Source organism: Barbatula barbatula, assembly GCF_947034865.1.
Source record: "Barbatula barbatula genome assembly, chromosome: 16".
NCBI classification, from domain to species: domain Eukaryota; kingdom Metazoa; phylum Chordata; class Actinopteri; order Cypriniformes; family Nemacheilidae; genus Barbatula; species Barbatula barbatula.
The window spans coordinates 14,265,502-14,283,747 of NC_136779.1; the positions used below are offsets into that span (position 1 = coordinate 14,265,502).

At 45.8% G+C, this 18,246-nt stretch overlaps 1 protein-coding gene across 2 annotated transcripts in view; it reads left to right on the plus strand.

Annotated features, from left to right (window-relative positions):
• gas7b (growth arrest-specific 7b) overlaps positions 1-18,246 on the plus strand; it is a 41,740-nt gene that overhangs the window by 21,449 nt on the left and 2,045 nt on the right. For both annotated transcript variants that reach the window (XM_079476509.1, XM_079476510.1), the window contains exons 6-11: positions 12,636-12,725; positions 12,939-13,054; positions 13,884-13,958; positions 15,190-15,268; positions 16,233-16,361; positions 16,964-17,087. In XM_079476509.1, the coding sequence (XP_079332635.1) occupies positions 12,636-12,725; positions 12,939-13,054; positions 13,884-13,958; positions 15,190-15,268; positions 16,233-16,361; positions 16,964-17,087 (613 nt within the window). The remainder of the gene's footprint in view (positions 1-12,635; positions 12,726-12,938; positions 13,055-13,883; positions 13,959-15,189; positions 15,269-16,232; positions 16,362-16,963; positions 17,088-18,246) is intronic.

The following is an 18,246-nucleotide window of genomic DNA, read 5'->3' on the forward strand; positions in this document are numbered from 1 at the left end:
CAGGACATTACGTTGTTGCAAGACAAACACCTTTGTTGGAGCAGAAACTGATACCTGTGCATCATGCACTTGGTGATGGCATTATAGATTAATGATGAAACAACATCCTGTGGGATGAAAGAGAGGCTTTGAGTTCTGATAGGGTCTAAGCAATGACTTAATAGCGCACCACGAGTAGTTTCTTTTATTTCTGCCGTCTCTTTAGAGCTGTGTACAACAGAGCCACGGAAAACAGAGACGCCACATGCTCAGTTACCATGGCAACAGGGGCAGTGCCATCGATTAATGAATGTTGCAATAGGAAAGGCACATTGCATGTGAGACGTTTAGTGCTCTCTGAGCAAATATACTGCTTGACTGCTTGCCAATGTTAAAGTCAATAGGGTTTGGTGTAATGAGTATAATTAGACCGTTATGAGACATTTAAGGGTGTTTTATTGATGAGCAAGCCATGTAGATGTATTTACATTACGCTGGGGAATATTAACCTTCCAGAACAGCTTTAATAAGCAGAAAGTTGTTGTGTATGTGGGGGTGTTGTACCGCAAGGCAGATAAAAGATAAATAAAAATGTTGATAAATTTGCAGTTTTTCAGGTTGGTCTGTAAGATGCAGTGTTATGGCAATGAAGTCTTAAAGAAGATCAGTCAACATTATAAATCTGATGAGCTCATAAAATAAACAGTGAGAGGATCAAACTCTATTATATTATTGCAAAACCAGAATTTTCCAGACTTAGAATCAGACTATGAGTCATTGTACTGGGGTTATCATAGTCACAAAGGGCTATTCACAAAAGTTATCAGGTGGTATACACATAAGATATAAAAATAAATAACTGTTACAGTCAAATATACAGTCTGGGACTTTACTTTAGTTTACTGCACAATCAACATACAGTGCAAACATGTGCAAAAGATTTGTTGTTTTAGCATGTTGTTTTAAAGGAATAGTTCACAAAAAAAATCTTCGAGTTGTTCTAAATCTGTATAAATTACTTTGTTCTAAAAAAGATGACATTGTAAAGAATGTAGGACAGCAAACAATTTTGGGGCTCATTTGACTACATTGTTATTTTTCCTACTATGGTAGTCAATGGGGTCCAAAAACTGTTTGGTTACAAGCATTCAACATATTTTTCTCATTGTTCAACCAAACAAATACATGTATACAGATTTGGAACAACTAGAGAGTGTGTAAATCATGACAGAACTTTCATTTTTGGGTGAACTATCCCTTTAATGATCATCCATAATTACGCTACGATAAATGATGTTTTATTAACAAAGTTCGGGAGGAACCTAAGCATATAAATCAGCCCGATGTTCCATCAGCAGTAATCACCTATCAGCCGAGCACGCTATCTCTACTTAATTATCTAGGCTGGTTCACCATCAGCAATCTCCTATCAGCCGAGCACGTAATCTCTACTTAATGATCTAGGCTGGTTCACCATCAGCAATCACCGTATCTACCCTATCAGCTCCTGCAAGCTCTATCATAAATAGACAAACAATCTTACCTGTTGCATCTTGTCAGATAAGCATAGTCAAGCTTCGCCACTATGTCAGAGTCTCCCGTGGTCTCTAAAATAGCAAACGTTCCAGATCCTTCGGTGCCATCATGCGCACCCCAGCTTTCCAGCTCAGGGTCGGATTATACGGACTATTTCCAAGCTTCGCCGCGGGGCCGCCATCCCCGCCGCTCTGAGCGGCGTGCATCTGAGGAAGGGTTTGTCATCGCTCCCACCGGCACGATCTCCACCTCATTCACCGGCGTCATCATACGCCTCTGCGCTCCCCAAGATATCTGCATGCAGCAAGTGGACGATCCAGAGCCTTCGTCTGGCCCTTGCCAACGCGGACGTCCCATTCAGCAGGCGGATGTCGAAACTAGAGCTCTACACCCTTTACGTGTCGTCCCAGGCTGACGTCCCCTCGATGAGGTTGGCACGATCGGCTGTCAATAACGAGCCAGGCTCGGCTCGGGGTCCCGTCTATTCCAGGCACGGGCAATCTACCTCCGCGGCTCGGCTAGGCCTCCCTCACTCGAGCCGATGCAGCAAGCCTTCGGCAAGTCTTGGAAGCATTCAGGTCATGCTAGAAGCCACGGATATCCCGATCGAGCACCTCCGGCAGCCCGCGGCATATCAGCTCAACGCGTGGGACAGCACAGCGACTGTAGATGACCGCCCCGTACAGGCTGGCCGGCAACTCTCAGGAGCCCTGGCTCACCCATACGCCTCAGGCGTGAGGCTGCCTCCGGTGGGAATACAACCGCTGGTCTCTGGACCACAATTCTTTGGCGCCGTCGCTAGCGCAAGCTTGTCTCCGTTACACATACAAACGCCCGACATTAGATTCGCCTTGCCCGCCCCGGGCTCTTGGCTCCCCAGTGCGAGCCTGCCTCCGCTGGGGTCAAAAGCGCTGGTCTCCGGACCGCAGTTCTTCGCTTCCGCCGCTAGCGCGAGCACGTCTCCGTTAGTTGCACAAGCGGCCGCCATTAGATTCGCCTTGCCCGCCCCGGGCTCTTGGCTCCCCAGTGCGAGGCTGCCTCCGCTGGGGACACAAGCGCTGGTCTCCGTACCACAATTCCTTGACACCGCTACCACCGCTACCCCGAGCCTATCTCTGTTAGACGCACAAGCGGCCGCCATTAGATTCGCTTTTTCCGCCCCTGGATCTTGGCCCGCGGCGCCGGAATTGATTTCTGGGGTGAGGCTGCCTCCGTTAGAGTCACAGGCCTCAGTCCCTGGGCCTCATATCTCCGGCGCCGCTGCCAACGCTAGCACGAGCTTGTCGCAGCACAACACGCAAACGACTGCCATTCTCTCTCTTCAACAGGCACGCCCCACGTTTTCATTGGCCACAGCCGCTGCGATGCCAGCGCCTCCACACGTGCATGTGATGGAACCTCCACCAGTCTCCAGCAACATCAGAGCGCAGATTTTGGCAGAAGTCCAGGCTGCTGGCGCTCGAAGCGGACCCCAGGCCTATTCCTGTACAACCTTATCCAGAGTTGATCTTCCAGTGAATCACCCACTGCAAACGCTTCTCGATGCCTCTCTCAATTCCATAACTAAGGCAGTTTCCCCCAGGACCCTGCAATCATACCTCACGGCGTGGAGAAGCTTCAGATCGTTTCACCAGGCTTTCAGCATTCCCTTCCCAGAATTTTCTCTCCTCATAATTACCTCATACATCTCATTTCTCAACACCGCAAAAAACCTTCAGGCCAGCTCCATCAGAGGTTACCTCAGCGGACTCCAGTTCTTCCATAAATTGATTTTCAACTCCCCGTCACCGGCCATAGCAAGCTCCCAAACATCAATGGTTATCCAAGGCATACGAAGATCCCAACCCGCCCGTCAGGACGCTAGGAGGCCCATTACCTTGGAGATTCTCACCAAATGCATCTCCACCCTCCGCAAGGGATATCACTCAACACATGTTGCCCGCACACTTGACGCCATGTTCACATTGGCGTTCTTAGGCTTTCTACGATGCTCAGAGATCACCACCACATCCAAATTCGACCCTTCAGTTCACCCCACCATGAATGACCTCCAGGTGCTGGATTCGGAGACGATTTCTTACTCGATTAAGCAAAGTAAGACTGACCAGACCAGGAGAGGTCATTTCGTCTACGTTTTCAACATCAATTCACCGATTCAGCCATATCGAACCCTCCTAGCCTACCTTCGCTACAGACAACCCCGGTCAGCGGCCTTATCGGATCCCCTCTTCGTCGATGACTCTAATCGCCCGGCCTCACGCTTCTGGTTTCAGAAGCACCTCAAAGCCGTCCTGCTCCAATCTGGCATCCCAGCAGACAACTTTTCCGGTCACTCCTTCCGCATAGGCGCAGCTACCACAGCCGCCCAAAAGGGCCTATCCCAGCCGCAGATCCAAGCCCTAGGCCGTTGGTCATCTGAGGCTTTTAGAAGCTACATCCGGACAGACTTGTCGCTCCTCAGGGAAGCCCAGCAAACACTCCTTGCCCGTATCATCTGATAGTCTGGGATGTTAGTTCAAACCTCAGCCACTTTGACTCATGACTCCTTGAAGATCGCATCACCTTCGGACCAATCGACTCAAGCAGGTGTCGCATTCACAAGTTACCAGTTGTCCAGCTTTGACACCCGGGAAGGAACACCTTCGGAGGAGATGGTTCTCACATCTGGGGCTCGGCTGAGCCAGTCTTCTTTGCTGAAGGCGGCACCACAATACAGTTTGTTAACAAGGCAGCCAGCCCTTCCATCTCACAACGTTGTTCTCAAAGTCTCGAAGACTGCACCACTCGCCATGGAGACAGTACCGCAGCAGCAACCGGCCCCGCAGGGGTCCTAGCCTCCAACAAGTGCTCCGTAGCAGCAGGCACCACCAGCAACGAAGCCAGTATCGCAGCAGCGACCGCCCCCGCAGGGGCCCGAGCTTCCAACAAGTGCTCTGTAGCAGCAGGCACCACCAGTAATGAAGCCAGTATCGCAGCAGCGACCGCCCCCGCAGGGGCCCGAGCTTCCAACAAGTGCTCTGTAGCAGCAGGCACCACCAGCAATGAAGCCAGTATCGCAGCAGCGACCGCCCCCGCAGGGGCCGAGCTTCCAACAAGTGGTCTGTAGCAGCAGGAACCACCAGCAATGAAGCCAGTATCGCAGCAGCGACCGCCCCCGCAGGGGCCCGAGCTTCCAACAAGTGGTCTGTAGCAGCAGGCACCACCAGCAATGAAGCCTGTATCGCAGCAGCGACCGCCCCCGCAGGGGCCCGAGCTTCCAACAAGTGGTCTGTAGCAGCAGGAACCACCAGCAATGAAGCCAGTATCGCAGCAGCGACCGCCCCCGCAGGGGCCCGAGCTTCCAACAAGTGCTCTGTAGCAGCAGGCACCACCAGCAATGAAGCCAGTATCGCAGCAGCGACCGCCCCCGCAGGGGCCCGAGCTTCCAACAAGTGGTCTGTAGCAGCAGGAACCACCAGCAATGAAGCCAGTATCGCAGCAGCGACCGCCCCCGCAGGGGCCCGAGCTTCCAACAAGTGCTCTGTAGCAGCAGGCACCACCAGCAATGAAGCCAGTATCGCAGCAGCGACCGCCCCCGCAGGGGCCCGAGCTTCCAACAAGTGGTCTGTAGCAGCAGGCACCACCAGCAATGAAGCCAGTATCGCAGCAGCGACCGCCCCCGCAGGGGCCCGAGCTTCCAACAAGTGGTCTGTAGCAGCAGGAACCACCAGCAATGAAGCCAGTATCGCAGCAGCGACCGCCCCCGCAGGGGCCCGAGCTTCCAACAAGTGTTCTGTAGCAGCAGGCACCACCAGCAATGAAGCCAGTATCGCAGCAGCGACCGCCCCCGCAGGGGCCCGAGCTTCCAACAAGTGCTCTGTAGCAGCAGGCACCACCAGCAATGAAGCCAGTATCGCAGCAGCGACCGCCCCCGCAGGGGCCCGAGCTTCCAACAAGTGCTCTGTAGCAGCAGGCACCACCAGCAATGAAGCCAGTATCGCAGCAGCGACCGCCCCCGCAGGGTCCCGAGCTTCCAACAAGTGGTCTGTAGCAGCAGGAACCACCAGCAATGAAGCCAGTATCGCAGCAGCGACCGCCCCCGCAGGGGCCCGAGCTTCCAACAAGTGTTCTGTAGCAGCAGGCACCACCAGCAATGAAGCCAGTATCGCAGCAGCGACCGCCCCCGCAGGGGCCCGAGCTTCCAACAAGTGCTCTGTAGCAGCAGGCACCACCAGCAATGAAGCCAGTATCGCAGCAGCGACCGCCCCCGCAGGGGCCCGAGCTTCCAACAAGTGCTCTGTAGCAGCAGGCACCACCAGCAATGAAGCCAGTATCGCAGCAGCGACCGCCCCCGCAGGGGCCCGAGCTTCCAACAAGTGGTCTGTAGCAGCAGGCACCACCAGCAATGAAGCCAGTATCGCAGCAGCGACCGCCCCCGCAGCACTCGTGCATTGGTCACGCAACGCGCATTGGTCGCACAAGGGTCACACTCATGCATTGGTCACGCAACGCGCATTGGTCGCACAAGGGTCACACTCGTGCATTGGTCACGAAACGCGCATTGGTCGCACAAGGGTCACACTCGTGCATTGGTCACGAAACGCGCATTGGTCGCACAAGGGTCACACTCGTGCATTGGTCACGCAACGCGCATTGGTCGCACAAGGGTCACACTCGTGCATTGGTCACGAAACGCGCATTGGTCGCACAAGGGTCACACTCGTGCATTGGTCACGCAACGCGCATTGGTCGCACAAGGGTCACACTCGTGCATTGGTCACGCAACGCGCATTGGTCGCACAAGGGTCACACTCGTGCATTGGTCACGAAACGCGCATTGGTCGCACAAGGGTCACACTCGTGCATTGGTCACGAAACGCGCATTGGTCGCACAAGGGTCACACTCGTGCATTGGTCACGCAACGCGCATTGGTCGCACAAGGGTCACACTCGTGCATTGGTCACGAAACGCGCATTGGTCGCAAAAGGGTCACACTCGTGCATTGGTCACGCAACGCGCATTGGTCGCACAAGGGTCACACTCGTGCATTGGTCACGAAACGCGCATTGGTCGCACAAGGGTCCCAGTCACACTCGTGCATTGGTCACGCAACGCGCATTGGTCGCACAAGGGTTCCCAGTCACACTCGTGCATTGGTCACGCAAGCGCATTGGTCGCACAAGGGTCACACTCGTGCATTGGTCACGCAACGCGCATTGGTCGCACAAGGGTCACACTCGTGCATTGGTCACGCAACGCGCATTGGTCGCACAAGGGTCACACTCGTGCATTGGTCACGAAACGCGCATTGGTCGCACAAGGGTCACACTCGTGCATTGGTCACGCAACGGGCATTGGTAGCACAAGGGTCACACTCGTGCATTGGTCACGCAACGGGCATTGGTCGCACAAGGGTCACACTCGTGCATTGGTCACGAAACGCGCATTGGTCGCACAAGGGTCACACTCGTGCATTGGTCACGCAACGCGCATTGGTCGCACAAGGGTCACACTCGTGCATTGGTCACGAAACGCGCATTGGTCGCACAAGGGTCGACCGCCCCCGCAGGGGCCCCGAGCTTCCAACAAGTGCTCTGTAGCAGCAGACACTACTAGCAATGAGGTAAGTATCACAGCAGCATCTGCCCCCGCAGGGGCCCGAGCTTCCAACAAGTGCTCTGTAGCAGCAGACACTACTAGCAATGAGGTTAGTATCACAGCAGCAACTGCCCCCGCAGGGGCCCGAGCTTCCAACAAGTGCTCTGTAGCAGCAGACACTACTAGCAATGAGGTTAGTATCACAGCAGCAACTGCCCCCGCAGGGGCCCGAGCTTCCAACAAGTGCTCTGTAGCAGCAGACACTACGAGCAATGAGGTTAGTATCACAGCAGCAACTGCCCCCGCAGGGGCCCGAGCTTCCAACAAGTGCTCTGTAGCAGCAGACACTACTAGCAATGAGGTTAGTATCTCAGCAGCAACTGCCCCCGCAGGGGCCCGAGCTTCCAACAAAGCTCTGTAGCAGCAGACACTACGAGCAATGAGGTTAGTATCACAGCAGCGATAGCCCTAAACAGGCCCTCATCCTTTCGTTTATTAAAATTCAGGTTGTACCTCCGTAACGCACAGCATGGCATTTGGGGGGGTGTATGCGTACTTCGGCGGTTGTCCAGCTCTATTTGCATTGGGGGGGGGGTGTTCTGGGCTCGAGCCGGTTCCGAGCCCGGAGCACTTGCTCTGAGCAGGGTAGAGTGCTCCGGGTTCGGATAGATCCGGCGGGCTCGGAGCCCACTCCCTGCACAACACGCCAAATACGCATAACCTTCATTCCCATGCTTTACCATCTATCCCAACAAGGAGCTGTTTATTAGCGAGGGCGAACTCGTGAAATGATGTTTTATTAACAAAGTTCGGGAGGAACCTAAGCATATAAATCAGCCCGATGTTCCATCAGCAGTAATCACCTATCAGCCGAGCACGCTATCTCTACTTAATTATCTAGGCTGGTTCACCATCAGCAATCTCCTATCAGCCGAGCACGTAATCTCTACTTAATGATCTAGGCTGGTTCACCATCAGCAATCACCGTATCTACCCTATCAGCTCCTGCAAGCTCTATCATAAATAGACAAACAATCTTACCTGTTGCATCTTGTCAGATAAGCATCCCTCCTCCACCCCAGCTCCTCTCATTTTTTCTAAAGTCCCGCAGGACCCCCGGGGGGGGGGGGGGTGTTCTGGGCTCGAGCCGGTTCCGAGCCCGGAGCACTTGCTCTGAGCAGGGTAGAGTGCTCCGGGTTCGGATAGATCCGGCGGGCTCGGAGCCCACTCCCTGCACAACACGCCAAATACGCATAACCTTCATTCCCATGCTTTACCATCTATCCCAACAAGGAGCTGTTTATTAGCGAGGGCGAACTCGTGAACACGGGGTGTCAGCGTTAACGGTGGTCGGAGGGCGTGTCTGAAGCGTGGCCGACACGATCGTCATAGTGACAAAGGCAGGTAAATTGTTCTCCGGTCTTGCCCGAACGCAATTGACTAGTGCCTGCACTAGGTTATTTGCATAAGGTGATCTGATGGGCTGACGCCTGCGTTGGCGCATGAAAAGTTGAGAAATGTTCAACTTCTTGCCGCAAGCAACGCCAGTGAAGCGATGCTGACGGACCCACAATTCAGTTCGGCAAAACATGACGTCACCCATTCAAAGTAAATAAGAAGCGTTGATGCTGACGCTCTGTGTGAATTTAACAATTACCTTTTTTGGCCGAATGTTTCAATAAAAAAAACGTTTCTGTTTTACAGTTGAGAAATTTTCTTTACACTGTGTCTACACCAGACGCTCATGAAACTCATTAGAAGCCATTATAATAAAAAATTACTGTATGCGCCGCGGTGCAATGCGACAATCCCATTAAAGCAAGCCATGTGTCGTGCCGCGTCCGGTTTAGACACGGTGTTAAACTTAAAAAATAAGAAATGGTTCTAATGAGGACCTTTGAGTCAGTGGTGCTTTGGAGGGCCAAAAATGGGTCTTATGGCAACGCTGTATACCATTTTTAAAAAGTGTATTTTGGGTGTCTTCATTCAGATAAAACAGAAAATACTGAAATACGTTCATCTTCAGGTAAAAGTCAGTATTTCTTTATTTATTTTAGACCTCCCTTGGCCTTGTCAGTAAACACATATTTTGGGGAAACTGTCCTGAAGTCATTATATTGAGAGTAGACATGAGAGTTCCTCAAGTTAGTCAGCATGGACTCTCTTATAAAGTTGGTTACCCAAGGAAGACTTGTTAGCTAAGCAAGTTAACAACAGCACACCTGTATTCCTTGCTCGGGACCAGCTTCCAAAAACAACACTTTTCAACAAGAATCAGTCCCAAAGAAAATCATCACCATCGCCCCCTTCCCAGCTCCCTCCTGGATTATTGTTAGCTTTCTGTTCTTCTTCTGCCTTTCAGCAACACATTCCACTCCAGACTGACTGACTAGCAGACAAAAGAGAGTATTAACTGGCCCGTGCCAACTGTCAGATCCTTTCATGTAGGCTTAAGATGTGAAGTTCTTCCAACACACAAAACACACAAAGGATACTTTCAACAAGGGTTAGTAAGGGGGCACAACACAATTCAACGGTGGCAGGATATAATTCTTATTATTTTCTGATTATTCTTTGTGTGGCCAACAGCTTGACACAAGTGCTGGATGGGGATTATTATATTGTTATTTATGCTTTAAACATATCATCATCTTCAGCACATCTCCCTTTTTCGGCATTTTCCCAATGACAAAGTATGGTTAATGTGAAAGCAAGTAGGGATAGCTATAGCAAATCTAAATTCTGCAGGCTAGTTCAATCTGTAGGGATTCTCAAAGCCTAAATCATTTAATCACACATTCCCACCAGAGACAACTTCCTTTCACTTTGCTTTGAGATGTGCTGATATGGAGAGCTGATAGTTTCCATCGTGCCAATGACGCAGACTTCTGGTCACAGTGGGCCTGTGTTTGCTTCATCAGCTCTCCCCTTTTATCTATGTGTCATCAGAAACACACCTCGATGTTACAAACTTTTCATACTACACATGTTCAGCCTGACCAACTCCAACATCGGTCCATCACAACGTGTCACTGTCATACAGGTCTGTTTCACAGAACGATAAGTGTGTTAATCTTGAGGAACTTCTAATCATTGTGGAATAAATGAAAGCACTTTGTGTTGTGTATCCAGAAAAGTCCAGTCATAGAAGTTGAGGAACAACACAAACCAGAAGTGTGACAATTGTTGCAATATGAGGACATTTCTGTGCCATTTCCCCATTTGTAAAATGCTGGGCAGATTATTAGGCAACATATTTCTGAGCATCGCTGACAGCACATTCAAAGTGAAAGGAACGTTTTTTCTTTGCCACCAGTCCACAAGTCAGCATGATACATTCCTTTAGTCTAGCAGGTGGCAATATCAGGCCTCAAGGCACATGGATATTTTTACTTGCTATATCAAGTGGGACTGAAAACACAAATGGAAAATAGTACAAAAGAATACACAAATGTTTGTAGTTTATTGCAAAAAATGGACAGTCATAATCGGTTGTTTTGTTTATTTAGTACATTAACATGGGCAGCAAAATTGTGTTACAGAATTAATTGTTTCAGAGAATATATCTGAGTTACTTATATTCTGTTTCATTTTAAAAGCATAACAATATTCAGGATTAAAACAAATATAAAGTTATTTCAAGACATACGTTCTGCGAGAAATCATAACACCTAATATAGTTTTGCATTTCAAATAGCGTTCCATAATTTGAACCTACTGGAAGAGGGAAATATCCAATTGAATGAAAAGTGAAAAAGAATGGTGTAACACAGTCTTTAAAGGGATAGCCCACCCAAAAAATATCTGTCAGTAAGTTGATCCAAACCTATATAAATTATGTTGAACACATAGAAAGATATTTGGATGAATGTTATCAACTGAGATTTCTGGGGCATGCACGACTCACTACCACAAAAAGAATTTAGGAAAAACAAACAGTTCCGGGGCACCTTTGACTTCCCCAGACATCTCAGTTTCTACATTCTTCTAAATATCGTTCTTTGTGTTCAAGAGAACAAAGAATTGTATGCAGGTTTGGAAAGACTTGAGGTTGAGTAATTCATGGCAGAATTTTCATTTTTGGGTGGAGAATCCCTAACCATAATGTATGCGCTAACACTATCCTTAAAATCTGATTGGCTTTCAGGAATGTTGTTCCAGGACCCACAATGATGTTGACCCAGGAACATGTGGAACACACACAGTTTTGAAGGGGTTACAAGTATGGCCGATTTACAGTCCAATAAGGAAAAATACACTAATACGATGCTTATAAATTGGTGTAAGCTGTAAGAAGCGTCTAATATTTAAGTAGCAAATAGTTAGTCACGGTGACTGAATAAAGGGGGCTTCGTGTTTTCTTTGTTTACAATCCAGAAGCAGCTGGCTGGGCTCCGTGCTGTTCTAATTGCTAAACATGTGTTTTTCTAAAAGAAACAGTCACTGCTTATTTAGTCTGTTTACTGCACAGAGACAGATCACACACATCGAACCTCCGTTAAAAAAACATGAAGCGTATTGGCCTAGATGCTAAAGTTTACAGGTTTTTTCACATAATTTTTTTTTTATTCATAGTATATTTGACAAAAGTGTTGAAAATGATAAACAATTATTGATATTTAGATCATTTTGCAGCTCACTTTCATGTGAAACAGATACGAAAGTTTTTGCTTGGAATTAGTGTTCAATGATCCATTAATGCACATTATTCCAAAGAATATACGGTATAAATAAAGACAATTCAACAATCCAGTCAAGTCCTGTTCATGCTTTTGGATTTTGCCTGAATATAACTATTGTTTTACTCAGAAATGTGTCACAACACAGAGGCTTAGAATGTTAAAGGGACAGTTCACCCCAAAATATAATTCTGTCATCGCAGCTCGAGTTGTTTCAAATCTGTATACATTTCTTTGTTCTGACGAACACAGAGAAAGAAATTTGGAAAGATGCTTGTAACCAAACTGTTCTTGGCCACCATTGACTACCAAAGTTGGTAAAATGATGACAGAATATTTATTTTTGGATGAACTGTGCCTCTAAAATAATATTTTGTCTCGTAGATAGCTGTGCTTAGAATTAGTAATGTTGACTGTTTCGCACGTTTTCCATTTTTATACTGGAATTTATTCTGGAATTAAGGTCATCATTTACTGGTTTGGGTGGAGACTGATGTGTTTGTGATTGTGGCCTGTTAGGTCACATCATCTTTTCCGAGAATCACTCCCTCTTGCTCCTGCCTTAGTGTGCGCAATAGGACATGCATCTAGACTTACATGAAAGTGACACAAATGGTAAATAATTGGTTAAATATTTCAGGTTTAAATATTATATGACATGTTCTCAACACGTTTCCTGTCATTTACCTCATTTTCAATTCATTTGCTCGCAAACTCTGAGTAAGTTGGGTTAATTCTTCGTGTCCCTGTTTTGAGGGTTGACATTCTCTGGCAGTTTCTGGGTACGTTGTACTATTCTTCCATATCCTGCTGTAAGCTGATTTGGGCGATTCCTCTCTCTCTCTCTCTCTCTCTCGGTTTAGATCAACAGTGTGACGTTCCCTCTTCCCCTGCACATGTCTGAACAGCAGCTGCTGAAACCAGATGAGTGGAGCTACTGTGATTATTTTTGGGTAAGGAAAAACTTGCTGAGAAACCACAAAGATGTGAAGTTGCATCATTTAAGAAAAACTCACAAACAACTCCTCAGAATAAAAGTGGACGTTTCTACAACAAAATAGGCTGTCATTCTTGTATGATGTTCAATCCTTCTCCAGAACAAATCTGGCACTTTAGCACGGTCCTGTGCACATGAATGGTCTCTTGTGTTTTATCTTTTGATCCAGGCAGACAAAAAGGACCCACAGGGAAACGCCACCATCTCAGGATTTGAGGTCTTACTGCAGAAACAACTGAAGGGAAAGCAGATGCGGAGAGAGATGGCGGAGTTTGTGCGGGAGAGGTAAACTTCAGACTGTCAACTCATAACAGCTCGCTCTAAAAATACATACGCACCCTGCTGTTTTCAGCGGGATTATGGGATGTGTCGCCAGGAAAGATGTGGACGGCGTGAAACCTTGTATCTTCAAGAGTTTTTTTTCTTCATAAATCATTTCGATCACCGTTTTTACAAGTAAAACGTTTTAAAATGAGCTTGTCAACAAAACACAGATCAACTCTGGTTGCTTTTGCAATATCTATAGAAACGTTTGCTCAATATCTTAATATGATAATGTTGTTCTTGTTTCCTTGACTGCAAACAATTTATTGCACATGCCACTTCCTGAAGCCCATGTCCTGCATTTCATTCATATCTGTAGTAGTTTACAGAAATATGAAAATGACCCTGTATGACTAGGTATTTTATGAGAGATATTGCAACCTGTTTATTATCATTTTAACATATTAATAATACTTAGGATTTTTTGCACAGATTTAGCCTCAATAAACTACAATGCTAACAGTACGAGGTCACGCCAAAGAGCCATTACCCCTGAGGAAAAACATTTCACTCACAGTCTGGGAAGAAAATGACCTTAGTGTGTAAAAGTGAGGACACAACATCTGTGCTTCGGCCTCATCGCTTGACATGACTTCACATGACCTCTTGTAATGTCTCATATATCCACATGTGACTGTGAAGCACAGCCTTGCACATTTAAGTTCGCCTAGAGTTCTCCCAAAAATAAAAATTCTGTCATCATTAAGATTTGAAATGACAAAAGGTTGAGTAAATGATGACAGCATTTTCACATTAACGCAACTTTGATGCTTTTATTTTATGTCTGTAGAATCAAGATCGAGGAGGAGTATGCCAAAAATCTGTCGAAGCTCTCTCAGATCCCGCTCGCGGCACAGGAGGAGGGGTACGTTCCTTTAGACAATGTTTGGAGGTTAACGGTATCAGAAATAGCAGAGGAAATATTCTCTTCTTCTCCCACACGAATTAAAAAGTTCCTGTCGAGTAAGTGTCATGATAGGACTTGAATGTAAAATAGTTCTTAGCGAAATCGATAGGTCTGGTTCTGAATGCTGATTGGTCTGTATGGTCCGAGGACATCACATGCAGTTGCTACACTCTTTTAGGGTTTGAAGAACTACCCTTGATGCTTACTGTAATATCAAGATACCAGTCAGCACAACCGCATGCGACTTTCAGCTGCTGAGCGCGTCTGGTAGAGAAGGCTAATTGTTTCATATACAATGTAGAGCATGTCATAGAGAGCCGCCCACCCTCTCCCAAACACACAATCCTGCCATTATTCTGACTCTCAACCCCTGTTGTGTTGTTGCTTGTAATGACCATTGTTTTTCTGGCGAGCTCCTACGTCTGCGTTCTGAACCTCTTGTTTATCCCTGAATTTGACATTTGTCTGGTTGCCATGTAGACACCATTGTTGCAGAATTGCAGGCTGTGACCTTTTGGCAGGACATTTTTGGCATCCCATGACTGACCTCTGGTAGCACATCATATGCTTTCAATGCAGTATGTTGATTTTACAATAGCGTATATCATTTACAAATGCTCATTCACATAATGCTCACTTTGTCAGAGCCGGGGTGCATCACTTGGCATGGACAAAGCAGTTTTGCTATGTATTTTAGATTCAGTTGTCTTCCTTTACCAACAATGGTATTACATTGGTATTCCGAATAGTTACGACTCAGCTATGTATGTTTTAGTTCTGATCAGAGTTTCAGCGCAGGTAGTGCTGAGTACTTTCTAGAAAGGAATGCGGGTCACTGTCAAATTCCACACGCGTCTTCCATTCAAAGTGCTCAGCGCGTTGAACCACGAGGAAAGGCCTTACTCCGCGCGGGCGCTATTGAATTCTTTCGAGAAAACATCCCAAAAATCTATGGAATGAGGTAGTCAAGGTCGATCCTCTCAGATGCTCTCAACCTCTCAGGTGCCAGCTTTTACAGACAGATGATAAAGGCATTCAGATTTCTATTGCTTTCAAGTAGTTGAAAAATATAAAAATATAACCAACTGTCTAAAGAACTGGAGGATAGGTCAGCTTTTCGCTAACGGTCAGTAAACCTTTTGAAAACCATTACATGCTCTGAACTCTTGCTCTTCTGTCATTTCCACAGCACGCTTGGAGAAGCTTGGGCTCAGCTGAAGAAAAGCCTGGCAGATGAGGCAGAAGTTCATCTCAAGTTCTCTTCTAAGGTACAAGGTTGCATCAGAATAGAACAGACCCTATAGTACATAAAAGATAGATACCAGACTCGGTGGTCTTTTGTTTAGACTGTGATGTTTATCGGAGTACACATTTCTTAGCCTTGCTGGATGTAATAGTAACATACCGGATTGCTTTCAAACACGTTGAGTGTTGTCGTTTTATTCTAACATATGCTGGCCAGTGACTAGACTCACAGCTGGTTTAAAGGAATGTGATTTACTGTGGGATTTTGCTCTCTGAAGAATCGAGTGCTAAAGGGATGACGTGTTTTTGTAAGCGAACCCAGAGGTTTGCGGCGGATTGGATCCCAAAAGAAAAGTCCATAAGTTTCCATAAGGGTCCATTTCGGATTATTGGAAAAAGTCAATTCTGTGGTCAAGAAACGTTTATTATACTGAAGATTTTGTCTATCGAGATCATGTTCACGCATTAACACTACATTTATGAAAAGAGAAAAAATTTGACCAAAAAAGAGACTTATTTTCAAGTTTTCGTTCTTTTAAACTACTAACAATATTTGTCCCAATTTTCAAAATAAAAACTATTTTGTTTCTTTTTGCATTGATTTGCAGATGAAAAACAGATCAAAATAACAGAAAAGATTGAACAAGTTCACATTCATTTTTAAGCAATACTACAGTAATATTTCTACATGCGTTAAGAAAAAGTGATAACCTGTATTTTCTGTCAGTCTTTCACGGTACTGTTGGATGAAAGTTTTTTTTAGATGGAATTCTACAGACACTGGACTGTAATGGCCACAATACATCTCGAAATGTTGATTCAATGAAAATTTGAAATGGTCTCTTCATTTTCCAGTGGCTGTGTGTTTAAAGCTAACTTGAGGATATAAACAGACCACACCACGGCCGCTCGACTGCTGATATTTACCGTATTTAATGTCATTTAATTATTATAATACCTAATATGAAACTCTTTCTGTTTGTATAGCTTCAGAGTGAGGTGGAAAAGCCTCTCTTGACATTTCGGGAAAACTTTAAGAAAGACATGAAGAAGTTTGACCACCACATGGCCGATCTCAGGAAGCAGCTGGCCAGTCGATATTCTGCTGTTGAGAAGGTGAGGTATTGTCAGCGTATTCTATAGATTTATCAAGATGAATCGTGCCTTTATACAATATCAAAGTGGTTTGCAGTGTTTACATCTCTACGTCATGAATACATGGCCATATATAGTCTTCCGTAGTCCAGTCGATCTAGTCAGTGTGGCCTGCTTTTGCTCTTCTAAAGTTACAAGGATTTTTCTCATGCATTATTAAAAGTCCACCGTGTTTTCTGAAGCTATGGACTATTTCCTGTCTCTAAGCCCGCTGGGGTTCTATAAATAATCTCATGCCCTTGCCCTTCACACTATTGACCTTCTCGTTGAGCATTTACTCAACTGGGCTGCCACTGAACAAACAGAACATTTAAGGAAAAAAAGGAGAACTTGGCCAAAAATGTATAATTCTGTCCTTATCATATACATGTTTGTGCTCATTTATTATTAGAAATAAGAACTATATATATGTACATCATCCACACCATGGTAGAAAAACAGGTATCATTTTTTCAGAAGCATCTCGATGGCTTCCTCGCCATGTTCCTCATGAATTTTATATTGAAGAAAAAACAATCGAAAACATCATGTCAATCTCACCTCTCATTCTTACACGCTCAAAGGCACGTAAGGCGCTCTCAGATCGGCAGAAGGATCTAGAGTTGAAAACCCAACAGCTTGAGATCAAACTGAGCTCTAAAATCGAGGAGGACATAAAGAAAGCACGCAGGAAATCCACACAGGCAGGTCAGTGGCGTCATCCTCTGTTATTTTCAATAGCAGTGATAGTTCACCCAAAAAAGGTCACCCTCTTGTCATTTCAAACCCGTATGACTTTATGATATTTTGAAGAAAGCTAGTAACCAAACAGCAGCGGCACTCGTTCACTTCGGTTGACGGACACAAAACCAATGCAACAAAACCACTGTTTGGTTACCAACATTCTTCAAAATAGCTTCTTTCGTGCTCTGCATCAGAAAGAAAGTTCATTAAACCAGCCAATCTTGAAATAAAATAGATATTGGTTTAAAGAAAACTGGGCTGGGCGGGTGAACGATACATACAGTAGGATTACAGTCCAGATGGTTGACATCACAGTCTGATGAGGTTAAATGCAAGCTGTGAATCAGAACATCTGGTATTTTATGCTAAATGCAGTCTTTTTGAAAGAGAGGTTACAGGGCCTCTGTGTTTATTCAAGTCAGAGACATTTTTCTGAATAGTTCACTGGTGTTTGCTCCGGGACTCAAATTAACATTGGATGTTGCATATGTGACCTAATACAGTACAACCAAAATGGTTTACTGTAGGGATGCACTGTAAAAATGGTATCGGAGCATCTCAAGTTTATTGTATAGAAAGACAACTAGAAATGTTTATTTAGGAATATCAGTTTCAAATGAATTGCAATACTGGTTTGGTAAAATGTGGACAAACCCAACTGTTGTGTTTAAAGGTTTCAACCCATGGTTGGGTCCATTATGTGCATTTTCTTTGTGAATAAAGAACCAAGTATTGGGATTGTCTTTATTTTACCCAACCTTGCGTTGAAACAACACATCATTTCAACAGTCTGTAGACCATGCAATGTGTAAAATGAATATTTTGCTCAATGGGAAAATCCATTTTTTCATCCAAGTGTCTCTTGAATTTAGCAGATTTCATGTTCTCAGCAAACAATAAATCACTGCCTGAAACACACTGTGATCTTGTCCACCAACCATGATTATTAAATTAGGACAAAATTAGGATTTGTCATTTTTTATCAAATATTTTTTGTGGTTTTGAGAAATATCCTTCAAAAAGGATCAAAAACAACAAGCCTACTCTTTTTGGCACTTTAAGCACAAATATAATGTTAGTTATATTTTAATATTTAATATGTAGTTTGGTTTTCACTACTGTT